Source organism: Rutilus rutilus, assembly GCF_951802725.1.
Source record: "Rutilus rutilus genome assembly, chromosome: 18".
Taxonomy (NCBI): Eukaryota; Metazoa; Chordata; class Actinopteri; order Cypriniformes; family Leuciscidae; genus Rutilus; species Rutilus rutilus.
Window position 1 is genome coordinate 27,835,582 of NC_140231.1, and position 21,305 is coordinate 27,856,886.

General features: G+C 38.3%; 1 protein-coding gene across 1 annotated transcript; it reads left to right on the forward strand.

Moving 5' to 3' along the window:
* Nucleotides 1-19,475: 19,475 nt before the first annotated feature.
* LOC311277675 (uncharacterized protein) lies at nucleotides 19,476-20,871 on the forward strand (the record flags this gene model as incomplete). The annotated part of the gene is made up of 3 exons (XM_084388046.1): nucleotides 19,476-19,544; nucleotides 19,601-19,829; nucleotides 20,028-20,871. 3 exons carry the CDS (start codon nucleotides 19,476-19,478, stop codon nucleotides 20,864-20,866), a joined length of 1,137 nt encoding a protein of 378 aa, XP_084244172.1. The 3' UTR covers nucleotides 20,867-20,871.
* Nucleotides 20,872-21,305: the final 434 nt, after the last annotated feature.

Below are 21,305 nucleotides of genomic sequence, written 5' to 3' on the forward strand. Positions count from 1 at the left end.
TTTTTTGCACCCTCAGATTCCAGATTTTCAAATAGTTGTATATCGACCAAATACAGTCCTATCCTTACAAACCATACATCAATGGAAGGCTTATTTATTCAGCTTTCATGTGATGTATAAATCTCAAAAAAAAAAAAGAAAAAAAAGAAAGAAAACAATTACCCATAAGACTGGTTTTGTGGTCCAGGGTCACATACTTAACAGTCCAAATTCTACAATTACATAAAGAACATTCAAAGCTGAACATTTATTCTGACCATTTTGTTTTGGGTTTATTTAGCTAAAATGACCAACTCACTATAATACTGTATATGAATTAATAATAGCTTCAGTGACAGAATTTTCTATATAAAATTTCACTTTTTCACTTTATGAAGAACAGAGACAGAAGAGTTTCCCAACCCTGTGCAGATAAAGAACAGGTTGCTCAAAACCAGCCAGAATGAAACAACTAAGACTAAAAAACCAGATCAGTGAAACTCCTTGCTGTTCTTGCTGTTCTTGCGTTTGCAGAACAGTCATGAATCCAGTGATAACGAAAGGTACAAACATGATAACCAAGGTAACAGTAGTAATTAGAATGAGATGAAAAGCTCTTCTCTTCATATGGTTTTCATCCCCTCTCTCTCTCCCTCTCTCTCCTGGTCCTGACTGCTTCAGAGCTCTGAGAACAGCCACAAGACAAAACAACTGGATGGAGAGGAAGAGGAGGAACTGCAGCGAGAAGAACCATATATATGTCTTCTGATTAGATAATATTTGTATGGTAGCCAAACAGGAGCCAAGAGCTATTATCCAGACCACAGCAGAGCAGATCACTCTATATCTGAGAGGTTTGAACTTCAGAAAGGTTACAGGATGAACCACTGCCAGGTAACGCTCAACACAGATCAGACACTGAAACAGAGGACGACCAGTGATGCCTAGTCCTTGTAAAAACGGATATAGTAACTCTAGACTTGGTAATATTTGTGTAAAAAAAATAAAAGAGTAAATTATCTCGCAAACTGTGAGATTGACATTGAAGATTTCTGATGGAATTCTTCTTCCTCGTGCAATAAGCCACAAAACATAGGAGTGTGTAGGAAGCCCGAACAGCAGATTAAAGCCTAGCAAACCAATCCTGAAACCCGTCAGTATTAAATGTTCTTGTATTATGGTAGAAGGATGAAACTCAGTTGAGTTGAAGTTCTCAGTGGAGACGTTCATGCTCAGTGCCTCTCTAATCAATAAATGATTGTGCAATTGTAATCTACAAAGTAGACAGAGAAAAAAATATAAGTGTCAGACGAGACGATAAAGGGTGAGATTGAATGAATCAAATCACACTCATTCAGTCACACCCATCTACACTGTGTATGTGTAAATTTGAGAGTATATGTCAGCACATTTTATTCAAGAAAGATGTCAAGGTCTATGATTATGCGTTAGAGGCTCAGGTTCATAAAAACCCTCGTCAATTTTTCTCTTTTACTTCTTTGAATGCATTTCACTAATGTGTTAAATCTGAATGGTCAAACAAATCAGACTCAGACACATTTTCTACGATAGCTAATCAATCTAAACTAATCGAGATTTAAAGAGTGTGTTACCTGCAGTGTGAAGTCACCCCAGAAAGTTCTGCACAGTGTTCTGTATGATTAAAGAGCATGTAGGATGTAAGAGCATGGTTATATAAACACTTCACATGTGACATGCAAATTTGGGTTATACATATAAGGTGCAAAAAGAAATATAGTAGAATTCCAGAAAAGTCTTTCCAACATTTAAAGTGTTTTTATTTTTATTTTCTGGTAATGTAGTTTATTTATTTCTATAGCACAATACAACAACTGTCGCTAACCATCGTATTGTACAAAAGTTGCAAAAACAACACCAATCAAAACAACAAAATAACATACAAAGACATTTACATACAGAAAAAAAAGAAAAAAAAACAAGCTAAAAAAGACTTACATATAATAAGCCTTCTCTAAAAGGTATGTTTTGAGTTTTGTCATAAACAGAGATTCTGTATGCGATTACCCTTATAGATAACAAATAACTATTCCACAATTTGGGGCCGACTATGGCAAAAGTTTAGACATATAATGTCTCCCTTTCTTTTTAACCGTGATCAGGGAACTTTCAACAGATTCTGATTTGATGACAATGAACATCTAGCAGATATGTTAATAGTCACAAGTTCAGATAAATAAGAAGGTGCCAACCCATTTAAAACCTTAAAAATAAAGAGTGAAATCTTAAACTCTATTCTAAAACACACTGGCCACCAATGCAGAGAGAGCAAGACGGGGGTAATGTGCTCATTTTTACGTGTGCCAGTGAGAAGTCTAGGAGCTGCTTTTTGCACTATTTGCAAACGGTTCATATAGGATTGATTAATACATATACAAATTATATTGCAATAGTCAAGATGAGAAGATATAAATGCATGTATTACTCTCTCAAACTCAGTATGGGTTAAACATTTTTTTAACCTAGTCTTACCTGGAAAAAGCACGATTTGACTATACTGCATTTACCTGCTTATCAAATGACAGGGCAGAGTCATAGACAACAGCCATGTTTTTAACAGGTGGCTTTACAAAAGCTAAGCTGCCCAACACTTGATTTAAGCTGCCAGAGACAGCTAATGGTGCAAACACAATTGCCTGAGTCTTACTCTCATTGAGATTTAAAAAAGTATTTGTCATCAATGCCAATGTCTGACAAACAGAACAAACATAAGGATATCATGATCAACCGTATCAAAGGCTGCACTCAAATCCAATAGCAGAAGTATTTGTTCCCAGCATCAACAGATAATAAAATGTAATTTGATACTCTTAAAAGAGCCTAATACTAAGATTTCTTCTTGTATTAAAATTAGGTATATATATACATACAAATATAAATAAACAATTTCAGTGGTTTGATGTAGAGTATGTTACCAAAAGATAATGACAAATTGAGACTTTAGCCTAATAAAATATCAAACTATATGAATAAATAAAATGCAAATACATTCATATAAAAAGTTTTAGTTTAATGTGCATAGAAAACAACACAGTTTGTTAATTTTCTTGAACATTTCTCTACATAAAAAAACAACAACAAAAAACACACACATTAAAGCAGAAAAGGTTTACACAAACCTTCATTTTAAACCAAACCATGCAAACTAAAATCTATAAAGCAGTTTATAAACCAAAGGATGACTTCACTTATTCGCAGTTACAGATGATATTGTTACTTTCACAGTGTAAATTAAAGCTTGAACACCCTCTATTGTTAAAAAGTACATATGCGTAACAGTCTACATTCTACAAATTACATAAAGAACATTCAAAAGCTGAACATTTATTTTGACCATTTTGTCTTGGGTTTATTTAGCTAAAATGACCAACTCACTAATAAACGAATTAATAATTGGTTCAGTGACAGAATGATCTGTATAAAACTTTTTCACTTTATGAAGAACAAAGGCAAAAGAGTTTCCCAACCCTGTGCAGATAAAGAACAGGCTGCACAAAACCAGCCAGAATGAAACAACTAAGACCAAGAAACCCGATCATTGAAACTCTTTGCTGTTCTTGCTGTTGCAGAACATTGTGGAATCCAGTGATAACAAAAGGTACAAACATGATAACCAAGGTAACAGTAGATATTAGAATGAGATGAAACGCTCTTCTCTTCATGTGGTTTTCATCCTCTCTCTCTCTCCCTCTCTCTCCTGGTCCTGACTGCTTCAGAGCTCTGAGAACAGCCACAAGACAAAACAACTGGATGGAGAGGAAGAGGAGGAACTGCAGCGAGTAGAACCATGAATATGTCTTCTGATTAGATAATATTTGTATGATCATAGCAGCCAAACAGGATCCAAGAGTGGTTATCCAGACCGCACTGCAGCAGATCACTCTATATCTGAGAGGTTTGAACTTCAGAAAGGTTACAGGATGAACCACTGCCAGGTAACGCTCAACACAGATCAGACACTGAAACAGAGGACGACCAGTGATGCCTGGTCCTTGTAAAAACAGATATAGTAACTCTAGACTTGGTAATATTAGTGTAAAAAAAATAAAAGAGTAAATTATCTCGCAAACTGTGAGATTGACATTGAAGATTTCTGATGGAATTCTTCTTCCTCGTGCAATAAGCCACAAAACATAGGAGTGTGTAGGAACCCCGAACAGCAGATTAAAGCCTAGCAAACCAGTCCTGAAACCCGTCAGTATCAAAGATTCTTGTATTATGGTGGAAGGATGAAACTCAGTTGAGTTGAAGTTCTCAGTGGAGACGTTCATGCTCAGTGCCTCTCTAATCAATAAATGATTGTGCAATTGTAATCTACAAAGTAGACAGAGAAAAAAATATAAGTAAGTGTCAGACGAGACGATAAAGTGTGAGATTGAATTAATCAAATCACACTCATTCAGTCACACCCATCTATACTGTGTATGTGTAAATTTGAGAGTATATGTCAGCACATTTTATTCAAGAAAGATGTCAAGGTCTATGATTATGCGTTAGAGGCTCAGGTTCATAAAAACCCTGCCATTTTTTTTTCTTTTAATTCTTTGAATGCATTTCACTAATGTGTTAAATCTGAATGGTCAAACAAATCAGACTCAGACACATTTTCTACGATAGCTAATCGATCTAAACTATTCGAGATTTAAAGAGAGTGTTACCTGCAGTGTGAAGTCACTCCAGAAAGTTCTGCACAGTGTTCTGTATGATTAAATATACAAGAGCATGGTTATATAAACACTTCACATGTGACATGCAAATTTGGGTTATAGTCAACACATTAGATGCAAACAGACAAATTTTAGAATCCCTGAACATTTTTTAATTATCTTTAAATAAACATTTTCAGTGGTTTGGTGTAGAGAAAATTACCAAAAGATTATGACAATTTGAGACAGAGTTTTAGCCTAATAAAATACCAAACTGACGTGTAATGCTAAAATGTAAATACATTCATATACAAAGTTTTGGTTTAATGTGCAGAAACCAACACAGTTTGTTTGTATGTGATTTTTCTTATTTGGACATTTATACATAAAAATAAAATAAAAAAAACATTAAAACAGAAAAGGTTTACACAAACTTTAATTTTAAAACAAACCATGCAAACTAAAATCTATAAACCAATGGATGACTTATTCTCAGTAACAGAGATTATATTATCACAATTTTATTTTCACAAAGACAGAGTGTAAATTAAAGCTTGAACACCCTCAGTTGTTAAAAGTACATACTATACTTAACAGTCCAAATTCTACAATTACATAAAGAACATTCAAAAGCTGAACATTTATTCTGACCATTTTGTTTTGGGTTTATTTAGCTAAAATGACCAACTCACTATAATACTGTATATGAAGTAATAATAGCTTCAGTGGCAGAATGTTCTATAAAACATTCACTTTTTCACTTTATGAAGAACAGAGACAGAAGAGTTTCCCAACCCTGTGCAGATAAAGAACAGGTTGCACAAAACCAGCCAGAATGAAACAACCAAGACTAATAAACCAGATCAGTGGAACTCCTTGCTGTTCTTGCTCTTGCAGAACAGTCATGAATCCAGTGATAGCGAAAGGTACAAACATGATAACCAAGGTAACAGTAGTTATTAGAATGAGATGAAACGCTCTTCTCTTCATATGGTTTTCCTCCCCTCTCTCTCTCCCTCTCTCTCCTGGTCCTGACTGCTTCAGAGCTCTGAGAACAGCCACAAGACAAAACAACTGGATAGAGAGGAAGAGGAGGAACTGCAGCGAGAAGAACCATATATATATCTTCTGATTAGATAATATTTGTATGGTAGCCAAACAGGAGCCAAGAACAATTATCCAGACCACAGCAGAGCAGATCACTCTATATCTGAGAGGTTTGAACTTCAGAAAGGTTACAGGATGAACCACTGCCAGGTAACGCTCAACACAGATCAGACAATGAAACAGAGGACGACCAGTGACGCCTAGTCCTTGTAAAAACGGATATAGTAACTCTAGACTTCGTAATATTTGTGTAAAAAAAATAAAAGAGTAAATTATCTCGCAAACTGTGAGATTGACATTGAAGATTTCTGATGGAATTCTTCTTCCTCGTGCAATAAGCCACAAAACATAGGAGTGTGTAGGAAGCCCGAACAGCAGATTAAAGCCTAGCAAACCAATCCTGAAACCCATCAGTATTAAATGTTCTTGTATTATGGTGGAAGGATGAACCTCGGTTGAGTTGAAGTTCTCAGTGGAGACGTTCATGCTCAGTGCCTCTCTAATCAATAAATGATTGTGCAATTGTAATCTACAAAGTAGACAGAGAAAAAAATATAAGTAAGTGTCAGACGAGACGATAAAGGGTGAGATTGAATGAATCAAATCACACTCATTTAGTCACACCCATCTACATTGTGTATGTGTAAATTTGAGAGTATATGTCAGCACATTTTATTCAAGAAAGATTTCAAGGTCTATGATTATGCGTTAGAGACTCAGGTTCATAAAAACCCTGTCATTTTTTTTTCTTTTAATTCTTTGAATGCATTTCACTAATGTGTTAAATCTGAATGGTCAAACAAATCAGACTCAGACACATTTTCTACGATAGCTAATCGATCTAAACTAATCGAGATTTAAAGAGAGTGTTACCTGCAGTGTGAAGTCACCCCAGAAAGTTCTGCACAGTGTTCTGTATGATTCAATATACAAGAGCATGGTTATATAAACACTTCACATGTGACATGCAAATTAGGGTTATAGTCAACACATTAGGTGCAAACAGACAAATGTTAGAATCCCTGAAAATTTTGTAATTATCTTTAAATAAACATTTTCAGTGGTTTGGTGTAGAAAAAATTACCAAAAGATTATGACAATTTGAGACAGAGTTTTAGCCTAATAAAATAGCAAACTGACGTGTAATGCTAAAATGTAAATACATTCATATACAAAGTTTTGGTTTAATGTGCAGAAACCAACACAGTTTGTTTGTATGTGATTTTTCTTATTTGGACATTTATACATAAAAAAAACAAAAAACAAAAAAAACATTAAAACAGAAAAGGTTTACACAAACTTTAATTTTAAAACAAAACATGCAAACTAAAATCTATAAACCAATGGATGACTTATTCTCAGTAACAGAGATTATATTATCACAATTTTATTTTCACAAAGACAGAGTGTAAATTAAAGCTTGAACACCCTCAGGAGGTGTTAAAAGTACATTATATACTTAACAGTCCAAATTCTACAATTACATAAAGAACATTCAAAAGCTGAACATTTATTTTGACCATTTTGTTTTGGGTTTATTTAGCTAAAATGACCAGCTCACTAATAAATGAATTAATAATGGGTTCAGTGACAGAATGATCTGTATAAAACTGTTTCACTTTATGAAGAACAGAGACAGAAGAGTTTCCCAACCCTGTGCAGATAAAGAACAGGCTGCACAAAACCAGCCAGAATGAAACAAGAAGGACCAAGAAACCAGATCAGTGAAACTCCTTGCTCTTGCTCTTGCTCTTGCAAAACAGTCATGAATCCAGTGATAGCGAAAGGTACAAACATGATAACCAAGGTAACAGTAGTAATTAGAATGAGATGAAACGCTCTTCTCTTCATGTGGTTTTCATCCCCTCTCTCTCTCCCTCTCTCTCCTGGTCCTGACTGCTTCAGAGCTCTGAGAACAGCCACAAGACAAAACAACTGGATGGAGAGGAAGAGGAGGAACTGCAGCGAGAAGAACCATATATATGTCTTCTGATTAGATAATATTTGTATGGTAGCCAAACAGGAGCCAAGAGTGGTTATCCAGATCACAGTGCAGCAGATCACTCTATATCTGAGAGGTTTGTACTTCAGAAAGGTTACAGGATGAACCACTGCCAGGTAACGCTCAACACAGATCAGACAATGAAACAGAGGACGGCCAGTGATGCCTGGTCCTTGTAAAAACGGATATAGTAACTCTAGACTTGGTAATATTTTTGTAAAAAAAATAAAAGAGTAAATTATCTCGCAAACTGTGAGATTGACATTGAAGATTTCTGATGGAATTCTTCTTCCTCGTGCAATAAGCCACAAAACATAGGAGTGTGTAGGAAGCCCGAACAGCAGATTAAAGCCAAGCAAACCAATCCTGAAACCCATCAGTATTAAATGTTCTTGTATTATGGTGGAAGGATGAACCTCAGTTGAGTTGAAGTTCTCAGTGGAGACGTTCATGCTCAGTGCCTCTCTAATCAATAAATGATTGTGCAATTGTAATCTACAAAGTAGACAGAGAAAAAAATATAAGTAAGTGTCAGACGAGACGATAAAGTGTGAGATTGAATGAATCAAATCACACTCATTCAGTCACACCCATCTACACTGTGTATGTGTAAATTTGAGAGTATATGTCAGCACATTTTATTCAAGAAAGATGTCAAGGTCTATGATTATGCGTTAGAGGCTCAGGTTCATAAAAACCCTGCCATTTTTGTTCTTTTACTTCTTTGAATGCATTTCACTAATGTGTTAAATCTGAATGGTCAAACAAATCAGACTCAGACACATTTTCTACGATAGCTAATCAATCTAAACTAATCGAGATTTAAAGAGTGTGTTACCTGCAGTGTGAAGTCACCCCAGAAAGTTCTGCACAGTGTTCTGTATGATTAAATATACAAGAGCATGGTTATATAAACACTTCACATGTGACATGCAAATTTGAGTTATACATATAAGGTGCAAAAAGAAATATATTAGAATTCCAGAAAAGTCTTTCTAACATTTAAAGTGTTTTTATTTTTATTTTCTGGTAATGTAGTATATTTATTTCTATAGCACAATACAACAACTGTCGCTAACCATCGTATTGTACAAAAGTTGCAAAAACAACACCAATCAAAACAACAAAATAACATACAAAGACATTTACATACAGAAAAAAAAAAAAACCCCAAGCTAAAAAAGACTTACATATAATAAGCCTTCTCTAAAAGGTATGTTTTGAGTTTTGTCATAAACAGAGATTCTGTATGTGATTACCCTTATAGATAACAAATAACTATTCCACAATTTGGGGCCGACTATGGCAAAAGCCCGGTCTCCCTTTCTTTTTAACCGTGATCAGGGAACTTTCAACAGATTCTGATCTGATGACAATGAACATCTAGCAGATATGTTAACAGTCACAAGTTCAGATAAATAAGAAGGTGCCAACCCATTTAAAACCTTAAAAATAAAGAGTGAAATCTTAAACTCTATTCTAAAACACACTGGCCACCAATGCAGAGAGAGCAAGACGGGGGTAATGTGCTCATTTTTACATGTGCCAGTGAGAAGTCTAGGAGCTGCTTTTTGCACTATTTGCAAACGGTTCATATAGGATTGATTAATACATATATAAATTGAATTGCAATTGTCAAGATGGGAAGATATAAATGCATGTATTACTCTCTCAAACTCAGTATGGGTTAAACATTTTTTTAACCTAGTCTTAGCTGGAAAAAGCATGATTTGACTATACTGCATTTACCTGCTCATCAAATGACAGGGCAGAGTCATAGACAACAGCCATGTTTTTAACAGGTGGCTTTACATAAGCTCAGCTGCCCAACACTTGATTTAAGCTGCCAGAGACAGCTAATGGTGCAAACACAATTGCCTGAGTCTTACTCTCATTGAGATTTAAAAAAGTATTTGTCATCAATGCCAATGTCTGACAAACAGAACAAACATAAGGATATCATGATCAACCGTATCAAAGGCTGCACTCAAATCCAATAGCAGAAGTATTTGTTCCCAGCATCAACAGATAATAAAATGTAATTTGATACTCTTAAAAGAGCCTAATACTAAGATTTCTTCTTGTATTAAAATTAGGTATATATATACATACAAATATAAATAAACAATTTCAGTGGTTTGATGTAGAGTATGTTACCAAAAGATAATGACAAATGGAGACTTTAGTCTAATAAAATATCAAACTATATGAATAAATAAAATGCAAATACATTCATATAAAAAGTTTTAGTTTAATGTGCATAGAAAACAACACAGTTTGTTAATTTTCTTGAACATTTCTATACATAAAAAAACAACAACAAAAAACACACACATTAAAGCAGAAAAGGTTTACACAAACCTTAATTTTAAACCAAACCATGCAAACTAAAATCTATAAAGCAGTTTATAAACCAAAGGATGACTTCACTTATTCGCAGTTACAGATGATATTGTTACTTTCACAGTGTAAATTAAAGCTTGAACACCCTCTATTGTTAAAAAGTACATATGCGTAACAGTCTACATTCTACAAATTACATAAAGAACATTCAAAAGCTGAACATTTATTTTGACCATTTTGTCTTGGGTTTATTTAGCTAAAATGACCAAATCACTAATAAACGAATTAATAATGGGTTCAGTGACAGAATGATCTGTATAAAACTTTTTCACTTTATGAAGAACAAAGGCAAAAGAGTTTCCCAACCCTGTGCAGATAAAGAACAGGTTGCACAAAACCAGCCAGAATGAAACAACTAAGACCAAGAAACCCGATCATTGAAACTCTTTGCTGTTCTTGCTGTTGCAGAACATTGTGGAATCCAGTGATAACAAAAGGTACAAACATGATAACCAAGGTAACAGTAGTAATTAGAATGAGATGAAACGCTCTTCTCTTCATGTGGTTTTCATCCTCTCTCTCTCTCCCTCTCTCTCCTGGTCCTGACTGCTTCAGAGCTCTGAGAACAGCCACAAGACAAAACAACTGGATGGAGAGGAAGAGGAGGAACTGCAGCGAGTAGAACCATGAATATGTCTTCTGATTAGATAATATTTGTATGGTCATAGCAGCCAAACAGGATCCAAGAGTGGTTATCCAGACCGCAGTGCAGCAGATCACTCTATATCTGAGAGGTTTGAACTTCAGAAAGGTTACAGGATGAACCACTGCCAGGTAACGCTCAACACAGATCAGACACTGAAACAGAGGACGACCAGTGACGCCTAGTCCTTGTAAAAGCCGATGTAGTAACCCTAGACTCTGGATTATTTGTGAAAAAAATATAAAAATATCCAGAGAGTAAATTATCTCGCAAACTGTGAGATTGACATAGAAGATTTCTGATGGAATTCTTCTTCCTCGTGCAATAAGCCACAAAACATAGGAGTGTGTAGGAACCCCGAACAGCAGATTAAAGCCTAGCAAACCAATCCTGAAACCCATCAGTATCAAAGATTCTTGTATTATGGTGGAAGGATGAAACTCAGTTGAGTTGAAGTTCTCAGTGGAGACGTTCATGCCCAGTGCCTCTCTAATCAATAAATAATTGTGCAATTGTAATCTACAAAAGAAAAAAACAGAGAGAACAAGAAGTGGTAGACGAGACAATAAAGAATGAGATTGAATCAAATCCCACTCATTCAGTCATACCTATCTACATTGTATATATAATGTGTACATTTGAGAGTATATATCAGAACATTTAAAGATTTAAAAAGGGTGATACCTACAGTGTGAAGTCACTCCAGAAAGCTCTGCACAGGGTTCTGATAAAACATATAAGAGCATGGTTATATAAACACTTCATGTGGCATTCAAATTAGGGTTATAACCTGCACAAAAAGATTATAAGAAACCCCTAGAAAACAGCAAAAAAACAACTACATAGGAACATTGTGTGTACATTTAAGATACGCTACTTCATTTATTATTCCAATATCCAAATGTGATACTAATCCATAGAAAAAAAGGGCTTCTATTTGTGACGTGCTTTCTTTGCATTTGAACATTGCACATTTTACACAGGACACGCATTAGCTGAATAAATGTTAGCCAATACAAAACAGTTGACAATAAATAGACAGGATAGTTCAATAATAGCAAAACGACTTGCTATTTACGACAGTAAAACGTCCGTCATTTAACGAATTTGAAAAACACGGATGGATAATACAAAATGCTTTCTGACATTTTGACAGAAAAAAACACAAGCAAGAACAAAATTTAAACTTAGCCCGTCAATTTTCATTTACTATTATCTTCTCTGTGTGCGCGCGTCCCTGTTTATGATAGAGAGCTCGAGCAGCACTGATACAATGGTACAGTAGGCTATAGCCTACTTTTTAATCAATAAGTAGCCTAACTAACGCGCTAGTTTTCATACAAAATAAATATGTAACATAATTAGGTACTTTAGTTATTATTAATATTAACACAGACAGTAGCCTACGTAGCAGGCTACGTTTCTCAACACTGAGAATGAATAAATAAACGCCTGTTTCTCCAGACTAGGCTACAAATCACAACACTTTCATAATCATGATATTATCACAGCACTTTCATTATCACTAAGCCATAACGATGTAAAATTTATTTCGATGTATTGTTCAGCATTACTTGAGCATTTTATAATTTATAAAATTATCTAAGTGACCCGGTCATGATCTACGGAGTATTTTAAAATAATCCATGCGATCACTCCCGTATGATCGAATCCAAAGGATTAAGTGAACTTAACCAAAGTCCTTTTAGGCAAGTCGTGCCACTCGGCCGCCATCTTGGCAACGCCTCCGGGCAGCTATTTCGGACTAACAAGACCAGGCTCCTATCTAAATGAATGGGCAGAGAGTCAGAACTGCACTTTCACTGGTCACCGGGACATAAAAACTGCATGTATATAAACAGCAGTAAAATATGATAAAAATCGCTGAAAAAGTTTGATGACTTTGCCCCAAAATAAGGTTTAAAATGCCTTTTCCCCCACAGGTTATACCTTTACTACGCATGCGCAAGGGTTCACGTTCACGACACCAAACTTCATTCACGTCTCTATCCAGAATGCTGGTGTTGTGCCAAGCACTTAAACAATTATATGTATTTAAATGTCTGAAACCTAAAGTAAACATTATGTGGTTAAAACACTGAACAGTTGTGATATAGCCTATGACAAGCGCTGAGCGCGTCCGTCTTTGGCTCAGCGCCAGCCACAGCGCGGTTGAATATGGCAGTTATGTCACGTCACTCTAAATTCGCTCCTTAGTGGTCAGCTGCTGACTGTTAAAAGCAGATGATTGGCTTTCCAGCGGGAGGGGCGGGACATGTGCATACAACCGCCATCTTTGCCGTTACGGGTTTTCCTTATATAGTTGTATTGAGGATTGAGGAAGTGGCATGTCTCATATAAATTGTCTCTGACTTAACTCAATACCCAGCAAACACAGAACGTTGGCACAACGTAGCCTACCCAACCTTCAAACAACGTTTTATCAACATGGCCAAGAGGTTGCTATAACTACGTTGTGTGGTGAAGGTTAAAATAAATTTGTATATTCATTTATTTCGTTTTTTTTAACAAATGTATGACTTTTTTATGAAGTGCAATTTGATTATGCAGTTAGTTTTAATAAAGTTGAATTAACTAACCTTTTTACTCTTCAAAGTGTACACTTGCAGGTGTTGATTATAATTAGGCTAATTTACTGATAGCTCCATTAAATAATAATAATAATAAACAATATTTAAAAAAAACCAAAAAAACTATATAATTATCTAACATTTGACTAATTAAAAATTAACCTCAAAAAATAAAATGCTAAATGGGGGATATCTATAGGCCTATCTAGCATAAAAACAAAAAATTGTCAGAACGTCATCTCTCAGTTGCTGAATGTCGCGCAACAACGTTGCTACAGCCCTGTCGCGTCTTACAATTCTACGTTGTTACAATGTTGCGAGCACGTAGACAGCGACGTTGCCATAGAAGAAATGCAACGTGCCACAGACGTTGCCACAACGTAAATGTGTTTGCTGGGTAGCTACAATATTTAAACTTTCCACATCCACCCCAGGCCGTGAAACATTTACGTTGGTAAAACAAATCTTGCTCCATGCTTAATCTTTCCTCAAAGTAGTGAGAACGACAGACGATCTGCATTAATAGACACAGTTTTAGGTAACAGTGGCCCACAACTGATCAGCAAAAGTATTTCAATAAGACAGTAATAATGCAAGAGACCTACACAATATAAAACTCAAAACGAATCTTTCAAGAGCAAGCGGTTTGCGAATCCTGCATTGAACTCCGAGATTTGAGAAGTCTTCAGTAAAATAAAGGGAACACAGCAAAAGTTTAGGATTATACTGCTGTGGTATCATGGTAAAGATTCATTTTAACCACTGATTCTTCACATGCTTGTCTTTGGGCAGTGAAAAAAACGTTAAGTGGCTTTACCTTCACATTGTAGAGCACAGTGTCTTCTCGACATGATGCTATCCAGACCAGTATCCACAGGAATCAGCTGCAGGTTTGAGGGCGTTGAAGTTTTCCCTGGTGTCTGCTAATGTTTCGTCTTGACGTCACAACGAAATGGCTTATGACTCTTGAAACTTTGCAGGATGTTTTCATTCACTTAGAGCTATGTTACACACTACATGAAAGGTCATTTTCAAAAATCCATAATAGGGGCCCTTTAATGATAGGCCTTACGCATCTGTCAATCATCCCCACTTGCTATTTGGGGAATGAACCCAGCGCTATGATTGGTCAAACTCTTCTTCTTTTGCTGTTGCTTGCTTTGAGGACTGAGCGTTTTTTAGTTTAGAGTGACAAATCGTACCAGCGTACTTTGAGGTCAAAATGTGTATCCACTACGCAAAATGCGTACAGGTTGGCAGGTCTGCCAGTGTGTTGTGATTGGTCTGTGATCTGCTCAAGTGTAAATATTAGGGATGGCGTCAATTTCAATCCATTTCAAGCCTGATTCAGACTTAAGAATGTTAACAAACAAGAAGATCGTCCAGAACGGATTTCATGCACGGACTTTGCAAGCACGGATTTCACAGGACGTCTCATAGTGGTATACTGTTTGTTTTATGTAATTTTCTTATACATTTTAGATACAAAGTTATTCACCATAATCATGATACTTGTCGGAAAACTATAGTAATACAAACAGTAATCGATCACAAAACGTCTTAGGCTACAACTGTTATCATGGTTCCCTGAAGAGGGAACTCGAGCTGTGTCAAGACGCTATGGGAACGCCTCTGCGTGATTGCATCATGAAGCACCTATGAAATCTGTCCAAATGGCGTGACGGAAGGTGACGTCATCGACCAGGAAACTATAAAGCATATCTGAAACAAACAGTCACTAGCTTCTGTGTCTTCAGCAAGTGCTCTGTGTGAAACTGTCTCTGTCTATTTATTGTTGTTTGATCTTCTGATAGGCAAGTCGCTCACAGGCATGCAGGGAGTATGGCAGGGCAACGAGCGTCTCGTTCCCTTTTCAGGGAACCAGGGTTAAAATCGTAACCTGAGACATTCCCTTTTAATGGAACTCGAGATGCGTTGAGACGCTGTGGGAACACTATACCCACAATGCCATAGTAACAAGTGCCTGTCCGTGTGAAATATCTGCACACACTAAGACGAAAGCACCTGCGCCCCTGGAGTGGAGCTGAGGTCAAGGTCATAAAACCTCACTAATGTGTGCGGCGAGGCAACATCCCGCCACATCACAAACATATTGGGGGGAAACTCCTGCCGATAATGTTTTAGAAGCAGCCATACTCCTAGTCTCTTGGTCTGATGCCTCACAGTGCCATGAAGGAATGTTACTAGAGGGTGTCTCCCCAAGGATACACCACTTAAAGGGACGTGGTAAGCAGCTAAGGCAGCCATGTACACCTTAAGGGTCTGTTTACACGACACCTTTTCAACTAAATACGTAAAACTTTTCATGCGATTTGGCCATTCATTTACATGACAACTGCGTTTTGGGTTCCTGAAAACGCAAAGTTTTGAAAACGGGTTTCAAAGTGCAAGTTTTTGAAAACGGTCTCTGTGTAAAGAGCAAAAATGCGAATCGTAACCCCCCATCCTTCCTTGGGACAATGAAGTACTGGCTGTAAAACCCAGACTCCCTGCTAGGAGGAGGAACACATTCTATAGCCTCCTTTTGTAGAAGAGTCTTAAATTCTTGTTCCATGACCAGAGCCTGCTTGGGGTCCACCACCGTAGGGAGGTATTAGTCAAGCAACCAATTCGGTGCCCGGAAGCTGGCGCACCGGCAGGGAACAGCCGAACTGATTGCTCTGAAACCCTCCTCGGAGTGGGCGAGCATCCCAGTGTCACTATGTTTGTACCAGACACAAAGATATGGACTCACCAGAGACCACTGCGCCCCTTAGCACACAAGGTGGCGGGGTTGGCAGAACAACCTCCTGAGGGCACCGAAGGGAACTGGGCACCGTATAATAAGGTGTTAACCACTCCCCCTGTCCTCAGATCTGTCTTATCCTAAGATGACTACGGCTGAGACTACTAAAGGAACCAGCCTCTCGAGACTGGTCTCTAGTGTAGCTCGAGAAGCCAATCCAGTGTCCTGAAACAGATGACCGGCAGGAAACAACCGAATTGACCCCTCTTAAACCCTCCTTCTGCAAGTCAGACATTGAGACTAAAACTCGCTGGAGACCGCTGCGCCTCAAAGCACACGAGGTGGTGGGGTTGGCAGAACGGCCCCTGAGGGCACCGAAGGGAGATGGGCACCGTATAATGAGGTGTTATCCGTTTCCCCCTGGGAATTTCACCATTTATTTCCTCAGAATTAAATGCAGCCAAAGATCAACCAGACAAGTAAACACTGTCTGGATGAAAGGCTGAATACTGTATAAATACAGACATCTAACTCCTCAAAGATCACATATTGTTTAATTTTCTCAAAAATGAAATGCAGCCAAATATCAACAAGACAAGTAGAAACGGTCTAGGTGAAAGGCTGAATATAGTGTATTAATACAGACATCAAATCAGAAGAGTATTTAACATTTAATTTCATCTAAATTAAATACAGCCAGAAACAAGCAGACAAGAATACATGGTCTGAATGACAGGCTTAATATTCATATTATAATCTCAAACACAAGAAGAACCATAGCCTAAATAATACTCTGCAAACACACATTATTAGTTTGCACACAATCATAAGAGAAAGAGAGAAAGGGAAATTCCCGTCTGCTCATTTCCCTGCGCATATATATTGCGGACCCATTATCTACACGTTGCTTCGGCAAACGCGAGATGAGCCACTAGATTCTTATTGCAAACCCGTAATCTACACACTGCCTCTGCAAAGCGAGATCCGAGCCACTAGACTCTTATGCAGCCCCGTAACCTACGCGCTGTCTCAGCACACATAAGATCCCAGATCGAGTCAAAGAATCTTAATTGCAGACCCGTAATCTACGTGCTGCCTCGGCAAACGCGAGATCTGAGCCAAAGAATCTTTATTGACTTTCTTGCCTCGAGAAGAAAGCCAACAGGAGTAGATCTAAAACTCTCGAAGATGCATATGTTATATGTTGGGAATTTATGAATGAACACTGTCAGCCCCCTTTCTCAAACAAACAACACATAAATCGCATGTATCCAACTCGTAATGAAGCGAGGGCAGGGAGGAACACACGATCCAAAATGCGGTTTGCTCTCCATTACTCCTGTCTAGATATATGTTATGCTTGTGGTCAGACAACAATAAATAGACAGAGACAGTTTCACACAGAGTGCTTGCTGAAGACACAGAAGCTAGTGACTGTTTTTCAGTCATTTTTTCAGAATTTCAGTATGTCCTGGACCTCCGAGCAAAACTCCACATGTTGGGTCGGCTCTCAATGGAGAATTTGCTCCAGGCACAGGACAAACAACGTCGGCTGTTCAACAGGGGTACACGAGAATTGACACTTACATGGGGAGAGAAAGTGCTTGTATTGCTTCCAACATCCAGCTCTAAATTACTCGCCGAGGGGCAAAGCGGGTTGGAGATCTCGGTTACGAGGTGCAACGAATGTGGCGCATGTCAGATTTATCACCTCAACCTGCTAAAACGCTGGAATGAGGGGACATTGGTTGAGCTAGCGTCAGTGGTTTCGGGAAAGGATGATCTCGGACCAGAAGCGGCTGTCCCAGTCAATCTGCTCGCTCTGTTCCCGGGGGGAGATCACCTCTCGCTGGCGCAGCTTGCTGATGTAACCAAACTGCAGACAGACTTTGCAGATGTGTTCTCACCCCTGCCCGGTCGCACGAATCTTGTACAGCACCATATAGACAAATCCGGCGAAACACGGAAGTAAAGCAGCGCCGCCATTACTGCGTGCCTTGCTGCTAAGGAAGTAGCGTTGGTCCCGTAGGCGGCTGTAGATGTAGCTGTACGAAATGTTATTTTTATCTTTTCATCTTTAATTTTGTACAGTTGCCCTTCTGTATGGCTACAACACTTCCCTCGGCCGGCCATGCAGTCACACACTACTTCGAGAACTTTGCAGTTTTCTCTCTATATTGTTACTGACACATTATGGTACGAGTTCACTGCCTGTGAAAACCGCACGACACCTTTTAAAGTGAGCTCATCTGCAAAGGTAGGCTATGCAAGTATCTGGCCAATCCATCCGGAGCTCATGTAATTCTGACCTTCAATCAATGCCCTGTACTTTAGGTTCTGAAGCTCGCATGTCAGATGATTAATAAAATAATGTTGAATACCTGTGAGCTGCCAACTCTCACGCTTTCACCGTGAGACACACGCAATTGACACACATCCATTTTCTCACGCACATAAAAATCGAGAAGCAAAGAGGACACGGAGACCGACAGACTGACTAGACAGAGCAGGTTAGTTATGATATAAAAAAAAAGCTCAGCTCTCATTCTGTCAATTTTATTATGAAATTCAAACAATAAATATTTTGGCGTTTGTAAATGTGACGTGACAGATCCCTATGGCACGTGAACCGATCATAACTTAATAGTAAATAAACACGAATGAACAATGTTAAAAGAAACATAGCATAACCTACCGAAATGTATATTCATCATACATAATATCGATCAATCAGTGTTTTTTTAACCGCGGAAAGGGTCAACAAAACAGCATAACATTTACCTCAGGAAAGAAAAAAAGAGCTATAGAGAGTATTTAGCTAAATATGTGTACTATATTACATATTTATTATATGTTTTCTTATAGCATTAAATAAAGTTGTTATTATAATAAAGAAAAACGCATTATATTTAATTTGAGTTATTTTTAACCTTAAATAATACTGCCAGCTGAAGGATCTCTGTATGTTTAACTTAACGTACAGCATTAGGTGAGAATTTTTTTTCTTGAGAAAAAATAACGCCTATCTTGTGTACCTAATATTTACCCAAATTAGTAAATATTAAAACAAATCACAAGAATTGAACTGAATTGAAATCCTGAAATTGTTTCAAGCAATAATAATAAAAAAAACGTACCAGAAATTGTACCATATAATATAAACATTGCAACATGTTGTCACTAAACCTAATAAAATTCAGTTTAGTAACTAAAATGTTTTGACAATCACAATATTTAAGCCCCAGGATCCGCTTTCATTGAAATGTCATTAGAGGACACCGGCAAGTGTCACACCCTCACACTTCGCAGGCACGCAGTAATGGCGGCAGGCAAGATGGCGGCGCCCATAGAGTTCGCGGCGGATTTGTGTATTGAAACTGTCCCAAGGGTAGTTGCACGCAGCCGACCCTATCGGCCGACCCTATCGTTTATTGGTTGACACAGCTGGATGTCAACCAATCTGGCTTCAAGAAAGGGCATTCAACAGAAACTGCATTACTGTCAGTCACAGAAGCCCTACGGATCGCTAAAGCTGCTTCCAAGTCCTCAGTCCTCATTCTCCTGGATCTGTCTGCTGCCTTCGACACTGTGAATCATCAGATCCTTATGTCCAGCCTCTCATCACTGGGCATCACAGGAACTTCACTCCACTGGTTTGAGTCCTATCTCACAGGTAGGTCCTTCAAGGTCGCATGGAGAGGTGAGGTATCCAGAGCACATCAACTGACCACAGGGGTTCCCCAGGGTTCAGTTCTTGGTCCCCTCCTCTTCTCCATCTACACTACATCACTGGGACACATCATACAGGCACACGGCTTCTCCTACCACTGCTATGCTGATGACACACAGCTCTTCCTCTCGTTTCAACCAGATGATCCCACAGTAGCTGCACGGGTCTCAAGCTGTCTGGCGGACATCTCCACATGGATGAAGGAACATCACCTGCAGCTCAACCTGGCAAAGACTGAGCTTCTCATCCTCCCTGCCAATCCGTCTATACAACACGACTTCACCATCCAGCTAGAGTCATCATCAATCACCCCATCAAGGTCGGTCAGAAATCTCGGAGTAACGCTTGATGACCAGCTGTCCTTCACAGATCACATTTCAAAGACAGCTCGATCATGCAGGTTTGCACTGCACAACATCAGGAAGATCAGGCCTTTCCTAACTGAGCATGCAACACAACTTCTGGTCCAGGCCCTGGTCATTTCTAGGCTTGACTACTGTAATGCTCTTTTGGCCGGACTTCCAGCATGTGCAACAAAACCTCTACAGATGATCCAAAATGCTGCAGCTCGTCTTGTCTTCAACGAGCCCAAGAGGGCCCACGTCACTCCTCTGTTCATCTCTCTGCACTGGCTACCTCTCGCTGCTCGCATCAAATTCAAGGCATTGACGCTTGCTTACAGATCTATCACAGGCTCAGCTCCCTACTATTTTCACTCACTCCTACGAGTCTACATCCCTACCAGACGCCTACGATCGATCAACGAGCGACGTCTCGTGGTTCCATCACAGAGAGCCACAAAATCACTTTCCAGAACATTCTCATTCACAGCTCCATGCTGGTGGAACGCTCTCCCCGGCCTCATCCGGAATGCAGAATCACTGGCAACATTCAAAAAACAGCTGAAAACCCATCTCTTCCGTGAGCACTTAACCTCATTAAAAAAAAAAAAAAAAAAAAAAAAAAAAAAAATCCTTTGAAACATCACTTATCAGACTTATGCTACTCTGAATAATGCCTGAACTTTGTATTCTGAGCACTTCTTGCGTTGTTGTTGTTTTTGCCTCTTCATGATGACTCGCTTTATTTAGTCCTAATTTGTAAGTCGCTTTGGATAAAAGCGTCTGCTAAATGACTAAATGTAAATGTAAATGTATCTGACCACAAAAAAAAAGTGGTACAGTTACAGTAGAATTAAAGGCCATGCTGGGGTTGAGCGTAATAGAGGAATCACACAGCGACTGGACGAGCCCGATAGTTTTGGTTCCCAAAACGGATGGCTCAGTCCTTTTCTGTGTCGATTACAGAAAGGTGAACGCTGTTTTGAAATTCGATGCTTATCCAATGCCTCGAGTTGACGAGCTGTTTGATCGGTTAGGTTCGGCTCACTTTTATTTGACAGTGGATTGTTATGCTTCC